General features: G+C 37.5%; 1 protein-coding gene and 1 pseudogene across 3 annotated transcripts; one reads left to right on the top strand and one right to left on the bottom strand.

Moving 5' to 3' along the window:
• The first annotated feature begins 579 nt into the window (after positions 1-579).
• On the top strand, positions 580-12,231 carry EMB2423 (telomere length regulation TEL2 family protein). 3 transcript variants are annotated; one of them, XM_089140081.1, is made up of 13 exons: positions 580-853; positions 1,036-1,064; positions 1,262-1,364; positions 2,554-2,728; positions 3,247-3,444; positions 3,716-3,876; positions 5,353-5,629; positions 7,770-7,984; positions 8,386-8,484; positions 8,580-9,109; positions 9,685-10,448; positions 10,862-11,060; positions 11,787-12,231. In XM_089140081.1, exons 1-13 carry the CDS (start codon positions 688-690, stop codon positions 11,949-11,951), a joined length of 3,081 nt encoding a protein of 1,026 aa, XP_088996207.1. In that variant the 5' UTR covers positions 580-687; the 3' UTR covers positions 11,952-12,231. The 3 variants fall into 3 exon arrangements, with proteins under 3 accessions (XP_088996207.1, XP_088996208.1, XP_088996209.1); XM_089140082.1 differs by lacking the exon at positions 1,036-1,064 and having other exon boundaries at positions 683-853; XM_089140083.1 differs by lacking the exons at positions 580-853; positions 1,036-1,064; positions 1,262-1,364 and having other exon boundaries at positions 2,652-2,728; positions 3,290-3,444.
• A 60-nt stretch (positions 12,232-12,291) lies between these two features.
• Positions 12,292-14,835, bottom strand: LOC149000979 (pentatricopeptide repeat-containing protein At4g19191, mitochondrial pseudogene; annotated as a pseudogene).
• Between the last annotated feature and the right edge of the window lie 920 nt (positions 14,836-15,755).

The following is a 15,755-nucleotide window of genomic DNA, read 5'->3' as shown; positions in this document are numbered from 1 at the left end:
TTTTAAATGAATGATCTCACTCTTAAATAGTTTGTTAAGCTACGGAATAGTAATGACCAATTTGTCATACATGTACACAATTGACAAGGGCCTTATGATAATCCATCTCCACGATCATCATGGGTAAGGGTGTCAATCTAGAGTTGAGATCCTCTACCCAAGCCAGGTAGAAGATTGTGCTCCCCTCACACTTCTCCATCACATATACAGGCAGGAGTCCATCTTTCACCCACTTTGTTAGCTCCCAAAGGTGGGCCCTTCTAAATGTGTGGTCGAGGGGTGTGACAAGTTCAAAATCCTCAAACCTTGCACGTAGAAGATCCCAACTCATACCCATCCAACCCAAGGAGGCTCTTATCAGCTCTGTGCTTTGAATAAGATCTGGGCTTTAACTTCTCCACCTGAAACACAACCTTGGACTACCTCATTCAGGTCAACCAGATTTGGGCTGGGCTAGGTTGGGCTGAGTTGAAAGAATTAGGGTTGCCCGGGTTTGTAAAACCCAGCCCAACTCGGTCGATTAACAAGTGACAACCCTCTGGGCGTGTAAGTGTAGCCCTTCGCTGGCAGTGTGGGAACTGGGAACTACCAATTGTCGGGGTTCGTTGCGTTTCCGTTTTTCCTGGTGTGGAGCTCCAAGGGACAGAGAGAAGAGAAGATAACTCGAATCCTGAATTCTTAGCAGTGATGGAAGAGTCTACGAGAAAAAAGAAAGAGCTTGAATCGGAGATTCTTGACAAGGTTGGAGAGGTTGTATCTACCATTAGAGAAGCAAAACATGTTGACCAAGTTATATGTTCGCTACACTCCATTGCACTTCAGCTTTTCCCTGTTGATTCATCTCGTCTTTCAGGTTAGTCCTGATTTTGGACTATTTTGTGTCTTCTGTAACTAATTCTTCATTTTGAATCTCAATATATGACTAAGTTCTCGTTCCATTCTAAGAAAATCGAAATTTTCATCTCCTGTGTAGTTATTTTTACTATAAAATCAGCTCCAATATTGTAATTTAATCAAATGTTGTTCAAATTTCAGGGTGTGTTGATAGCCGCTTCAGGAATCAGGTTTGTTTAAGTTACTGTTTGCTTGTTTTTGTATTGGTTCCAATTCAATTTTTTTTCCATTGTCGCTATATTCGCTATATAGGAGAAACTACTTTGATTATATAAACGATCGAATTGGTTCATTTAGTATTGTAGAAATGGTTCACCGTGCTGCTTCTTTTAGACTTGCACTCTAATACCTATTTTTGATATTTCAGTTACTCAGTGGCAAGATTCCTTCTCCTACTGAGAGGGATGAATGGTGGAATGTTTTCTACCATGGAGCAGCATTTCCCACTCTGGCTAGGGTTTTAATATATGGTATGATAACTACGTCCTTTTCGGTTTTGTTATTCATGTGAATTCACTGTTATGTATTGGTCGGTAAAATAAATTTTCCCTCAGAAAACGAGGATGCAAATACATGTACATGGACTCAGATGCACATATACTGTGGCATCTGTTGTGAACACTATCTTTTCAAAACAAAACACAAGGACGCAAATACATGCACATGGATTCAAAACAAACACACAAATGCACGTCTACTGTGGCATCTATTGTGAACATTATCTTTTCAATAGTGCTTATCACCCCCCCCCTTACTTTGGGTAGAAATCATAAGTGTATGATCCCTTTGGGACAAGGAAATCTGGTGTCATAAACTGAAGTTTCCTTGTTACATAAACTTCTGTCCAGTTTCTACCAAATAATTTTGTTTTGTTGTATCAATATCAAACTAAATGTGATTTGGCTACATGGATACTTGTCCTCCAATTAGTTCTATTCAAGTTCGTATTAAACACATGCCTAAGCCATGCATATCTTTTTCCAGAACTTCTCCTAAGGTTACCTTACGTCAGTGCTGAGCTCGTTTGGTTCCTTCAGTAATAGGGAAGTAGGGAGTGAATCCACTTTCTCTGTATTGGAGAATTCAAAGGCCTCCTTTTGACATGGCCATGCCACCTCTAGCAACTTTCTTGTAACATGTATTGGAGCTATCCAAAACCTGCGATAATGCAATCATTCCTTACTTTATCTTTCCTATTTTTCCACTCATCCATCTCGGCTTCTTCATTTCCTCTACACAGAGTTTGTGTATGTGATGCTTCTTAACTACCAACATTTTGCACCATACATCATAGCTACTTATATGACTGTCCTATAAAGTTTCCTTTTAGGTTTTAAAGGAATGCATCGATCAAACACATCTCTCCATTTCATCTAGTTTGATCCTTTGTGAAAACATTGTCATCTATATCACCTTCTTTTTTTATGTGTTTGGCTTGTATTTATTGAAAATAGGAGATGGAAATTAGGTTCAATAGAACAATTTTTGTGGACACCCCCCCGCCCGACTTTTATGGCCTCAGGTTTGAGAGCCGATGGTTAAACATGATTTAAATGATCTAGTTGATATCTGGAGCCTGGTTGGAGAAATAATAATTTTTTCGCTGTCATTTTTTATATGTCTGTGGTTGGTCATGCCCTATGTTTTTTGTGCATGCAGATATTGCTTTGGATTGGTTAGCTTGTTTCCCTTTTTCTGCTCGGGCGCATGTGTACGATTCATTCTTTATTAAAGGGCCTCCTTCTGAGGTTGTTGAGGCTATAATTCCTGCTCTTCTAAAGAGTGGAAGTAAAAAAGATAATGATCTGAACGCTGTCTGCTCAAATGTGGAAAGGTATCTGGCTACCTTTTAGTATTGTCTACATTTTTGTTGTACATGCATCATCTGTATTTTACTTATTCTTTGAGATTTCATTCTGTTTTTTGAGAAGATCATATTAGTTTGGCATATGTATGACATCTGGGGAGGGGTACATAATGGAACTTTAGTACTTTAGTAAATAATATGGCCCTTCTATGAATATGAAAGTGACTGTATGCCTTAGCTTTGTAAACATATCATTGAACTTCTGAGAATTTGTTACCTCTTTCTTTTTGTATTATTGAGGGGGTTGTCTTGCATCAAATTGTATCCAAGCACTCCCACCTCGTGCTGCCCCTTCTCCCAAAAGAATTGAAAAGGAATAGGTAAAACATAACATTAAGTGCGGTTGGAAACAGAATAAATATTACTTAAAGGTTGAGATATAATGTACTCTCTTGGTTCTTGACATATTGCTTTGCCTAATTGTAATGGCCAACAGTTGATTTTTTTTTTGTTTTTTTTTTTTAATAAATTTCCTCCTATAATAGAATTCTGGTGCTATGTTTGCTCGACAACAATGGCGTGCTGCAGATGGCTAGAGAGTTTGATGGTTCTTGCTCATCAGAAATATCTACTAATAAGCTACTCAAACCAGACATTTCAGTCTACGCTTCTAGGCTTGCACAGCTGGTTGCATCTATTCCTGACAAGGCTCGATTGGGAGCCCCAGCTGCACTCTCTTCCAAGTATCCACAAATGTTTTATTAGAAGATTTTTATTTGAATAATTTAGTGAGGCTAGAAGCTTGATACATAATTGAAAATTGAATCACATTTTATTTGCCAGGCTGCTTAATGAATTTATCCTTGATAAAGCATAGGACTTATGAATGTTGAATATCCAATTCTTTGTCTTCCTGGCTATTTAGTTCTTTCTAAGGACTAGTTACTTTTCATTCTTTCTTTTGTCTTTTTGTTCCTTCTATTCATCAATGTCCATTCTTGACGGTTATCATAGTCGGTTCTTTAAGCAAGTCATTATTCAGCTTCTTACGGGAGCAGAAGAAAGGTCGGTTATATTATGTAACAATGGAGTGGCACTGGATCAATGTGCTTTTGATGGGGTCTTCTTATTTATAGGGGAAACATTTTCTCGTATCTGTCGACGGGGATTTGCAGGTGATGTTAAATGAACTGAACCCTTTGAAGTGCCTTTCAGAGTATGCAATTTCTTTTCTCCATGACAAGTTTTTTGTTTTTCCTGCCAAATTGTTGTTAGTAAAGCCTAGGTGACCCATCCCCTTGGCATCCAGGTGCCTTGAGAACTAGTGTCACTTGGTTTGCTTAGGTGATAGAGATGATTTTTTCTAGATGTGTATTGTCTATTTCTTTAAAGTGTATGGCATTCTTTAGAGTGTTAAAGCTCCCAAACTAATCTGTCAAACAAGGCTTTTTCACTCTTCATATTTTAACTTTTTTAATCATTTACTTGGGTTGATGTTGTCAAATAATTAATAATATTGATAGTTGTAGTTATGTAATTAAGATTCATTACTAATTCTTCAAAAAAAGTTGTGCTAGTACACAATTGTTTTTAATCCATTAAGCTTAGAACTGAACAGAGATTTTGTTATATTAATCTTTCATCATGTCAGAGCAATAGATGCTGAAAAATCACAATTGTTTCTTTAGAACTTGTTTCTAGCCTTTGTTTTCCAAAAACTTATTTTGGCTTGGCCAGGCTGCGGGATTTGATTTTTTCCAGTCCTTGAGGATGAAAGTTTTTATGCTACTTATACTTCAAAGTTATTTGATGGGGAGAACAAAAAAAGAAGTTGACTTGGGGTTATATGCTTTAATGAAATTTCCCTTTCTTGCTCTCTTTTTATTTATTTATTTTTTTTTTGGGGGGGGGGGGGGGGGGGGGGGGTCTGGGAAATGAAGGGGATGGTTAATGGGGGCACACACTGAGTGCATTTCAGTTGGGATTAGTTTCATAAGTTTGAAATTCCATCCTAACCCCATCCCCGACTTACAAACCTACCCTGGATTTCTTCAATTCAATTTTTTTAAACCCAAAGACGAACTGAAATTTGGGTTAACTTTTCGACTTCACCATTCAAGCTCCTTAATGAAACCCCAAACAACCCTAACTTTCACCTTGTTTTGGCACATATGCACTTGCTTATTTATTGAAGATCTTTGCTATTGGCTTCTGGTTGATCTCTCATAAATCTCAGATATCAAGTGGTATCAGAGAATTGATGAACATGGCAGGCTCTTGCTGCCCACAGCACCTGACTCTATGGAAAGAGTTTAAGAGATCTTTCAGCAACTAGAAGTTGATCTGAGTGCTTTTCAAACAAACTAGAGAACTTCATTGCTGAGCAAAATTACTATTTATGATAGATTGCAGGCTTGCACCACATGGCAGGTCATCTTAGTCCTCCAATAAAGGACAACAATATACAAAGAAGATTGATATGCTGAGCTGATTATTATTAATTACACATCTCTTGGACTAGTTTAATATTAGATGAAACTGTTCAACATCGGATATGCATAACTAGACTTGGCATTCCATTGTTTTTACTTTCTTTCTACTATTTGTCTTATGGTTTCTAAATTCACTAAAAAGAAAACACGTATTTGCAGATATTTTGCTAGCAGAAGTGATCCCTCGTATTCTCGGACTTATTCGAGGTTGCATATCATCAGATGCTAATTTTATAGACCACAATCTGTTCAGATCAAAAACTAACTTCCAGTTCTGGTTTATGATAATGGGGACAATAAAGGACTTGCATGCTGTGGAAAGATTGTCCGAACAGTTATTGCGTCAGCTCGCATATGAACATATTACTGATATTGAAGCTTACTGGACCTTATGGATATTGTTTCATCGAACTTGTAGAAGTCAAGCTTCAATGAGGTTGTGCCCATCTATTTTTCGTATGTGTGTGTGAAACAAATTGTGCCTTGGTTTCCATGTCAATATCTTACCTCTTCTGCATTGCTGCATCCGTTTTTCATTAAAAGTGTTGCATTTCCTAATCACTATCTTTCCTCTTGCTTTATCAAATTTTCATTTAAATTGTTGCGTAGCTAATCACAAACATCAATTGATAATGTTTATGAAACACAAACAAGGTTAGAAGAAAGTTTAAGGGGAGTAGGTATCAAATGTGTAGTTTAGAGAGATGGAATTTTCATATTGCTTCCTCAGTTGTTTACTCTTTTCTCTGAAGTGAGTGGGTGTCTGGGTGAACCACACAGGCAGTTCTTTCCAAGTGTTTCTTGTTGCATGATCTAGTTTCATTGATCATTTAACTTTTCTAGTGAGTTATGAACATTTTACTTCTGGAATATCTATATCATACTATTAAATGTGTGGCATAGAAGCTATAACTTATTTTACCAGCTATTTTCTTACTGATTAAGTCTGATGCAGTAGAGCTAATTACGCCACTTAGATTGATGGGTTCAATTGTCTCAGTGCATAGGTCACAATCTTCGTAAACTTACATTCCCAGAAATTCCAGCTAGCATGCAACTTAGACACTTTTAGCCCAAAAGAAAAAAGAAAAGCATTTAACTAGAAATTCAATGAAGTCGACTATCCTTGGCATTTGCAATATGAACAATGTTTAGAACCTCTTAATTTCCTACACTCTAATAGTCGGTCCAAATAGGGAAAGTAAGATAAGTCAGACCTTATGAGAAGCCTAAGTGAAGAAGTCCCAAAGGCCAAATATGTGGGTTCTGGAGTTATGTCTCTTCTTTTCTTGTGTAATTCTGATTTCAATTTCCTAGTGTAATTGGGATTGTTGAGTATATTCTGCTTTACATGCCTACCACTCTAGTTTTCTATTTTTCAAAGTTGTGACAGAATCTAAAAATTCTAATCCAAGTCTGGTTGTTTGCCTATGTAAAGCTGTGTTTGAATCTAATGTCCTAAACAGCTCTTAATTGGTCGTGGAGCTTTGTTAGAGATGTATTGACACGGTTCTCCATTCTTCCCTTTTCTCATTTTTCTCTGTAGCAGGCTATATGGAGTGGTGCTCAATACATTATTTTTAAATAAAAGTTCAAATACCATGGAGAGTTTCACTATAATCTAGACTCCAAAAAACTTTAGCGTTTCCCCTTCAGGATAAGATAACAAATACAATTTATGGAAAACGAAGATTCGGGTACATCTATTAACCCAACTGAGGATGCAACTTACATTCCATTAAAAGTCTTGCATTTCCTAATCACCATCTTTCCTCTTGCAACTTATCAATGGATATAACCCTTTTGGTATATATAGTTTGTTGGTCTGGGCATGGATTCCCTATTTGGACATCTTATTTGGCTACTGGATTTATGTTCTTAATATCCTGGCGTGGATATTGGCAAGGAATTGATTGAAACTTTAGCACGGGCTCATGAACGCACACCTTTGGCTAATTTGATTTGATGGAGAGATAACCAGTGGCTCTTTCCATTGTGCAAGCAAGATTTGTTGGCTTAGCCCACTTTTCTGTAGGGAATATATTTACTTATGCAGCTTTCTTGATTGCCATTACATCAGGCAAATTTGGCTAATTCGTTTTTTAATATGTTGTATCCGTGACAATCTCATGCTTTCTATGAAGAAGGGAGCCTACAGTCTTCTATTTCTACATCTTGGAGATTAAGATCTATTTTATGATTGTAGCAGGTGTTGCATTATAACTGTAATTCCAATTCATGCACCAGCTGTTCCTTTTCATTGTAAAACATTTGTTAGCGGAATGGCACAAACTTCTATCACGTGATCAATGATGCATGTCCTTCCTAGCTGTAACTATCATGTTGTCTTGGTACCTTGAAAGATATTCTCTTGTTGGAGTCTTGTGATCGGCATTTACATGTTCGACATCTTTGTTTTGTGGTTGCTTTGTAGAATATAAAGTTGCTGATGCATCCTATTTAATGCTGTTGTCTATGAATAATCCCATTTTTATGTGAAAGCAATATTTACCTACATTTTCTTGGTTTTATTTACAGCGTCATCATGTTGATTTGTGACGATTTCTCTTTTTCAGAGCTATTTTTGTTGACAAATTTTTATTTTGGAAAGTATTTCCTCTCTGTTGCCTGAGGTGGATTCTTCAATTTGCTGTACTTGATTGCCCACCAAGTTCTGATTCATTGACGAAAGGTCAAAATACTCAAAGCCTCATAGACATAGTGCAGCGTCTGATTGGGGTTTGGTCTAAACGTCAATTTGTACAATCTGCTGCAATGGAGCAACAAACATGTATCCTTCTTTGTATTGCCAACTTTTTTTCGTTCAGTAATATATAAATTGCACAATATTTCAATTTCATGAAAAGTCTGATATCTAGCATCAATTTGATATGTAATTTACTTAGAATAATGTACTCTTTGTTTCCAGGAGTACCACTTGTAGTTTCTTTTCTGAAGTATGCCACCTATAAGCAGTAGGAGATAAGCATGTTGAGTTGAATTCTTTCTCTTTAATATATTTCTGTAAATTGATCCATCAAAGGAAAATGGGACTTGGAATTTCGGAATCTCTTCCCTTCCCCCACCCCTCACCCATAAATAGGTGAAAATAACTAGACTTAGTTAGGTGCATTATTTGTTCTTTGGAAATTTTATTATCCACATTTTGCAGCTTCTTAACTGAAGTTTCAGATGTTACTGCGGCTGTCGGCCTCTCCTTGGAGCAGATGTCAAAAGAAGAACTAGAAACAGCCAAGGATGTGATGCCCTTAATCCTTCAGGGAGTTAGCTGTAGATTTCTTGACTTCCCTGTTTGTTTTAGTACCTTTGCCGTTGAGAGATTATGTTGCATTCTTATATCTGACCATCACTTTAACTTCTTGTAGGTAGACTGGAGAGCCCCATCACTTTAGTACGGAGAATGGCTAGTTGTGTAGCTTTAGTGTTCTCTAAAGTAGTAGACCCGAAAAATCCTCTTTACCTTGATGACAGTTGTAGTGAGGGGACTATCGACTGGGAATTTGGGTTCAATAAACCACCAAAACGAGTTCCAGCTAGTTCAGATTGCATAGGAAAGGCTAATAACGAAGTGACAAGTCGTGTCTCTGAGCTGAAAAGGGGAGTCAGCAGTGCTGCTGATGGTCGGAAAAATAACAGTGTGAAGGATAGGCACAAGAAATCTGAATTAAAGTTGGTTGATCCAGATGAGATTGTTGACCCAGCGACACTATATGATGAATACTCTGATGAAGACAAAGATGATGATGATGATAATGACAGTGAGAATTCTGAATGCTTAAGTGACTCATCATTGCAACCATATGACCTGTCTGATGATGATGGAGACTTGAAAATGAAATTATCCCAGCTGGTTGATCTAGTTGGAGCATTACGCAAACCTGATGATCCAGACAGTGTAAGTGTAAATCTAATATACTCTCTGGTGAATAGATGGTAAAGAAGGTTGAATGATGATAAATATCATTGTCTTGGGAAGATAGATAATTTAAAACCTACACTTGCAGCATCCCTAGAAATGTGGGAAACTAATCTAATGGGATTGTCATATGATGGTTAAGTGCAAAAAAAGGGGAAAATTGAAGCCCTTTATGATAAAAGCAATATGTTAAACACTTACCCTACCCTTTCCAGACAAATTTCTTCCCATTTAGTTGATTCATCAAGTATGACCTTGAAGAGCTGATTAGAGAGCAAGGACCCATTTAGCTTATCCCATTTAGTTGGGATAAGGACATGTAGTTTTTTGATCCTATTTGGTTGACGTTGGCTTCTTCTAGGCGACTATTCTGTGGGTGGTCTTAAAAGAACCACAACAGGGTAAGCATGTCCATCTAGTGAACTAAATGCACAGTAGTATCACTTTATCATCACTAACTAATGGACTATTCTAATGGAAAATGTTAGACTCGTTTTGTTTGGAATTGTGCTGAAAAAATAAAAATTTGTTATTAACTAATTCTGTTATTTTAGGTGGAAAGGGCGCTTGATGTTGCTGAGAAGCTTGTAAGAGCATCACCTGATGAACTTCAGCATGTCTCTGATGATCTTGTGAGAACACTAGTGCAGGTCCGTTGTTCTGATCTCACCGTTGAAGGAGAGGAAGATTCAGCAGAAGAAAAGAGGCAACGAGCACTGGTTGCGTTGCTTGTTACACGTCCATTTGAATCTGTTGCTGCTGTAAATAAATTATTGTATTCACCTAATGTGGATATCAGTCAACGCATTCTGATACTTGATGTCATGAGTGATGCAGCAGAAGAGCTTGCTCATGCTATAACCAATAGACCAAGGCATCAGCAAGGGAACTTAATATCTACTTCAGAGAAGCCATGGTTCTTACCTCCAAGCAAGGGGCCGGTAGGAGCAGGCCCTTGGAAAGAGGCCTCCGAAACAGAAACTTCTTTGAACTGGTCATATCGCTATGAGAGGAATCTTCCACTGAAACCTAGTCAGAAAAAAATTGGCAAGTCACGTAGATGGAGCCTCCAATCTGAAAGGATGCAGCAAAACCCATTGGAATATTCAAAAAATGAGTTCCCTCTATATGCAGCTGCATTTATGCTTCCAGCTATGCAGGGGTATGATAAGAAGAGGCATGGTGTTGACTTGCTTGGTGGGGACTTCGTTGTTCTTGGGAAACTTATCCATATGCTCGGTGTTTGTATGAGATGTGTAGCCATGCATCCTGAGGCGATGGCTTTAGCTCCTGCCCTTCTTGATATGTTAAGCTCTAGGTACGGTTTAATATCAACCAATTTAATATTAGGGGGGAGTTTCAGTAGCAATGGCAACAAATGGCATTCTGGTATATGTGGTGTGGGCATGATGTAAGGGGATCCTTCACTCCTGTGTACCATCTTTGGGATATTGTACCCAACACTCAATCATGACACCTAAAAAGGAAGAACACTAACTTGATTGGTTAATACATAGCCACAAGGAGGACAACTATAATCTTTTGAGGAAGCTGTTTTTGGCTTGCAGATTTTCTGGGTTGGATCCATTGAGTTGCTGGAAATCACTGCTTTATGAACCTACACCACATTACTAAGTTGCCATTGGTAGAAGAGTCCCATGCCTAATAACTAAATCTGGAACCTTGTGTCATATATTTCGGATTATTTGATGTTTTTTCTGTTCCATCCAGGGAGGTTTCGCATCATGTGGAAGCCTATGTCAGAAGATCAGTGCTGTTTGCAGCTTCATGCGTCTTGGTGGCGCTTCATCCCTCTTTTGTAGCATCTGCTTTGATTGAAGGCAATGCTGAATTATCTAAAGGACTTGAATGGATACGCACGTGGGCTCTGCATATTGTTGAATCAGATACAGATAATGAATGCTCAATGGTAAGTATAACCAAAGCTCTATTGTTGGAGGTACAATTGAAATTACAAACTAGGAAAGGGAAAGTTTGGTCTACGTCAGTTAGCTTTTTCTTCAGTTATCACAAATCAAATTGTTTCACAGGAACTGCATTTATTGATTCAGACAACAGGACACTAAAAGAAGGTTACACTTCTTAATTCACCAATCTGATCACAAGAGTTCCCTGTATGTAAATGATTATAGTTATGAAGGCAGCCTTTTTTTTGGTTTTTGGATGAATTGCTGGCAGCCTTTTTTTTGGTTTTCCCCTTCCAATTTGTAGGTTTTATTTATTTATTTATTTATTTTTTTTTTTTTTTGGGGGGGGGGGGGTTGGGGGGGGGGAAGGGGGGAATAGATGGCATTCTGGCAGCATGCCTACACTTATTCTTATATGTACAAGAGATCTGTCTGGTCTTGTAGTTCATGCACCAGCTCAAGGGCCAGTGGGGGAGTACATAGAGAGATCTTCCTGAAGGGGATTTTTATTTCAGTAGGGCTGAGTGGTAAAATCAATGATATCTTCCCAATTGCTTGCTTTTAAAACTTGATTTTTATAATCTTTTTGTATCCCCAACCAATCATTTGGATCCATCTTATTTTGATTAATTTTTTTTTTTTGGTGAAAATCTTATTGTGATTACTTACCACTACCAATTGATGTTTGTTATGGTGACTGAGAACTTTTGATATTACTATTTGTGTAGATGGCAATGACTTGTCTGCGACTGCACAGTGAAATGGCTCTGCAAGCTTCTCGAGCGCTTGAATCCACAGAAAACACATTCAAGGCAAAAGGCACTGACGTCTCAACTGATCTTTTGAAGGCTGAAATCAAAATTCCCTACTCAAACGTGAGATATCAAATGTGAAGCTCTTGTACAGTAATCCATGCAGTCTAAAGCGTTGCTGCTGACTTCCAGTTTTTCCTTTTCTTTTGTATTTTGGAGCTGACCGTGCTAGTCATTTTGTAACTCGTTCATGTCTGATCAGCACTTAGCAGTGGCTATGTAGATAAATTGTATACTGGTTGTTATTTAATGAAATATCTTGAGGCATAGTTGGTTATCATTTCTTAATTGGATGGACCAGATTGTAGTTGAATGGAGTTGAACTAGGGGGGTTCTCTGGGTGTGTGCATTGTTAGAATACTAATAAAATATTCTACATAAGATGAGCTTCATTGATTATGTTACACGTGTTTTTCTTTTTTAATGGGATGGGATCCTGCACGAGAAAGCAACCCTAACAAACCATTGGATACACTTGAACACTGAACAGTTCTCTGGCCCCCCAAAGGTTGCACCGGTGATCGAGAGTAGCAGTTGCAGAAATGAATGTACTCCATGATTGAATATTTGAAGAGTTTCGGATATCTGTTTCTCTATGATCGAACTAAAAAAGAGCTGTAGGAGCTTGTAGAAGTACTGGATATGACATCAGAAATGAACTTACTCTCAAGCAAATAGAAGGAAGGAAAAAAGTTTTTCACACTGATTGTAAGGTGCATGCTTCGAAGTCTAAATTCATATCTCCATCAAATTTGATCTCCAGTTCAATATTTCTTAATAAGCCGTATATATCCATTGTCTTTGGATGAGACTGATCTGCAACACGAAATTCATGTACACTTCCATTTATCTCCAGCCAGCTACAGCCAGGAGTCTTCTTCAAACCTCTATCTCTAAGCACAGCCCTCATCTTAGCAACCCCCTCCCATTTTCCTGCCGCAGCATATATGTTAGAGAGTAAAATATAGTTCGCAGCATTTTTAGGCTCCATAGCTATAATATTTTCGGCAGCAAACTCTGCTACTTTAGTTTCAGAGTGCATTTTACAAGCACTCAGCAATGGACCCCAGACCCGTGCATCTGGTCGAATCGGCATTGTTCTTATAAGCTCTAAAGCTTCTTTGATATGCCCAGCACGCCCAAGAAGATCCACCATACAACCATAATGTTCTTGATTGGGCTGACAACCATAAGTCTCTGTCATCTCTTTGAAACACTCCCAGCCTTCTTTCACAGAGCCTGAATTAACACAAGCAGTTAACAGCCCAAGAAAGGTTACTCGATCTGGCCTTAGTTTCATATCTTTCATCTGCCTGTACAATTCCAGACATTGAGACCAGTTCCCATGCTTAGAGTATGCACTGATAATAGAGTTCCATGACAGTACATCTTTTGAGTCAACTTTCTCTTCACTGAAAAGCTTTTGTGCCATCTCTATGCATCCACATTTAGCATAGCTGATTAGAAATGCTGTAACCACAGAGACTTCAAAGTTTAAACCATGTTTTATGGAGTACCCATGAAGGTATTGTAGAGTTTCTAATGCTCCTGCATTTACACATGCAGGTAAGATGTTAATTACTGTAACTGAATCCACCTTGATTCCTTCCATTCTCATTTTGATGAAGAAAGACAAAGCATCATCATATTGACCATGTTTCACATACCCTTTGATCATTGAACTCCAGGAAATAATAGACTTGTTCAATAACAAATCAAAGATCTTCCGTGCAGATTCCACATTCCCACATTTACCGTACATCTCAATCAATGAATTATGCACAGATACCTGGTAATCCAAACCATTCCTAATCACATGGGCATGGATCTGCTTACCCCATTGAAGAGAATTCATATCCGCAATAGATGAAATAGCAGCTAGTGCTGTGAACAAATCAGCTCTGATGCCTAGTCTTCCCATCTGAACAAGCAGTTTCAGGGCTTCCACTGGACATCCATTTCTTGAATAAGCAGAGATCATTAAGTTCCATACAACAGAATCCTTTTCTGGCATTTTCTCAAACAGTAATCTTGCAGTTTCCAAACTGGCCAATTTAGAATACATTGTTAGAAGTGCAGTATTAACTGTTAGATCTCCTTCTAAATTGCTCAAGACAATTAAAGCATGAACAAATCTTCCAGCTTCCAAAGAATTCAAATCAACACTTGATCTCAAAAGATTGACTACAGTAACTGAATCAAGTTCAAGACCTTCAAGTCTCATCCTCTCAAAAAGGATAAAACAGTTCTCCGGATTTCCATTTTGAAAAGACTCATAGATCAAAGAATTCCAGTAACTCAAATCCTTAACAACGGTTCTATCAAATTCTTGAGCATCCCTAGTTTCTCCACAATTCCTGTATAAATTTAGCAGAGCAGTACTAACATTAATATCTGAATCAAAACCCAATTTAATCACATGCCCATGGACTTTTCTCCCACACTCAAAATCTCGCAGATGGAAAGAGGAGAACACAACAAAAGGGTAAGTAAATGCATCTGGGTATATGGAGTTCATAATCATTTCCTGGTAAAGAAAAAGAGTTTTTTCATATTCTCCAAACTTCCAAAGATTTCTAAGGAACGTGTTATAGAGAAGAGAATTGGGTTCTTCTATGGAACTGAAGACTTGTTGAGAGAGATCGAGATGACCAATAGTGGCATAGTTATCAACCAGTTTGGAATTGAGATGGGAGTTTTGATGTAGCCCATAAAGGATAAACCTGGCATGAATTTGCTGAAGGAACTCTATTTTGCCACAGATATCTAAAAGAGAAGACAATGAGCTCTGAGGCTGAGTTCGAGGTGTGGAAACTTGTCTAGATTTTGATGGAAGACAGTCAAAGAGAAATGTCAGTTGCAGAGTAGATCGCATGTTATAAATACTACACTACACAAGAAGTTTGAGATGTTTCTGTTCCATAATTAGGGGTACCCTCTTCCCTGTGATAATTCAATGTGACAACATAAATCTTTTGGGAGTTTGGGTGATAAAACATGTAAAAAATTCCAGGAAGAAATCTGTTTAGAAGTGTATGCTTCTAAGTTTAAGTATCCCATAATACTAGTCGATACATATCTATATTTGACCAAATCGATACAATACATTTCAATACGTCTCTCTATTAATTACACTAAAATACATTAACCAGGGCGATACAATACTCAATACAAGATGATACGTCTCTTAAAATCACCTGATCGATACGATATTCAATACCAATACTTTAAATGTTGCTTCTAAGTTCTGACTTCTTAGTCACTTCTAAGTTTCAAACGAGTCGTTTGTTGTCTGGTGGGACCATCAAAATGACCCTAACCCGCTGCCCTCTTTAGGAATAAAATTAATTTTTCAGTACCACCCCTTGAGTTACCGCAAATCACATCTGAGTTACTCAATTGTTTCACAAATTTGGATGATAATTGAATAATTATTTTCTTAAGTAGAATCTTTTAAATTGGCATGAATATAGATTGAATACAAATTTTCAACTACCTATTGACATCTTTACTATTTTATTTGTGAAGCTATGTTTGAAATTTAAGAATTTTACAATTTTTGTGATAAAATTATTTTAGTAAAAATTATAGAAAAAACAATCTCATATCTCAAGTAAAAAAGTATATAAACAAGAAAAATAAAAGAAAATAAGTAACTGAATCGGTAGAAAATCGGTATACCATATCCGTATACTATTAGTAATCATACGGATACGGCTAAACTGATGCGGATGCGAATTTGATAGCAAATTTCGGTTATTCATTTACACCTGTAGAATTATTTAGAAGACACAAGAATAAAAGAAGGTGAATGGTTACAAATGGTAAAGGGAAAATGATGAATCAAGTGTAAGGTTTTTTTTGTTGAAGGCATTCTTATCATTT

Source organism: Hakea prostrata, chromosome 11, assembly GCF_041222555.1.
Source record: "Hakea prostrata isolate BN-2017 chromosome 11, UWA_Hpros_2, whole genome shotgun sequence".
Taxonomy (NCBI): domain Eukaryota; kingdom Viridiplantae; phylum Streptophyta; class Magnoliopsida; order Proteales; family Proteaceae; genus Hakea; species Hakea prostrata.
The sequence above is the reverse complement of the archived record's forward strand: the minus strand, read 5'-3'. Positions and strand labels throughout refer to the sequence as shown.

What these genes read in the sequence shown, in the direction of transcription:
- EMB2423 (XM_089140081.1), top strand. Translation starts at nt 688, where the DNA reads ATGGAAGAGTCTACGAGAAAAAAGAAAGAGCTTGAATCGGAGATTCTT. An exon ending in CCAGCTGCACTCTCTTCCAA is followed by an intron (nt 3,445 to 3,715) that starts GTATCCACAAAT and finishes CGGTTATCATAG; the next exon opens with TCGGTTCTTTAAGCAAGTCA. An exon ending in CAGATAATGAATGCTCAATG is followed by an intron (nt 11,061 to 11,786) that starts GTAAGTATAACC and finishes CTATTTGTGTAG; the next exon opens with ATGGCAATGACTTGTCTGCG.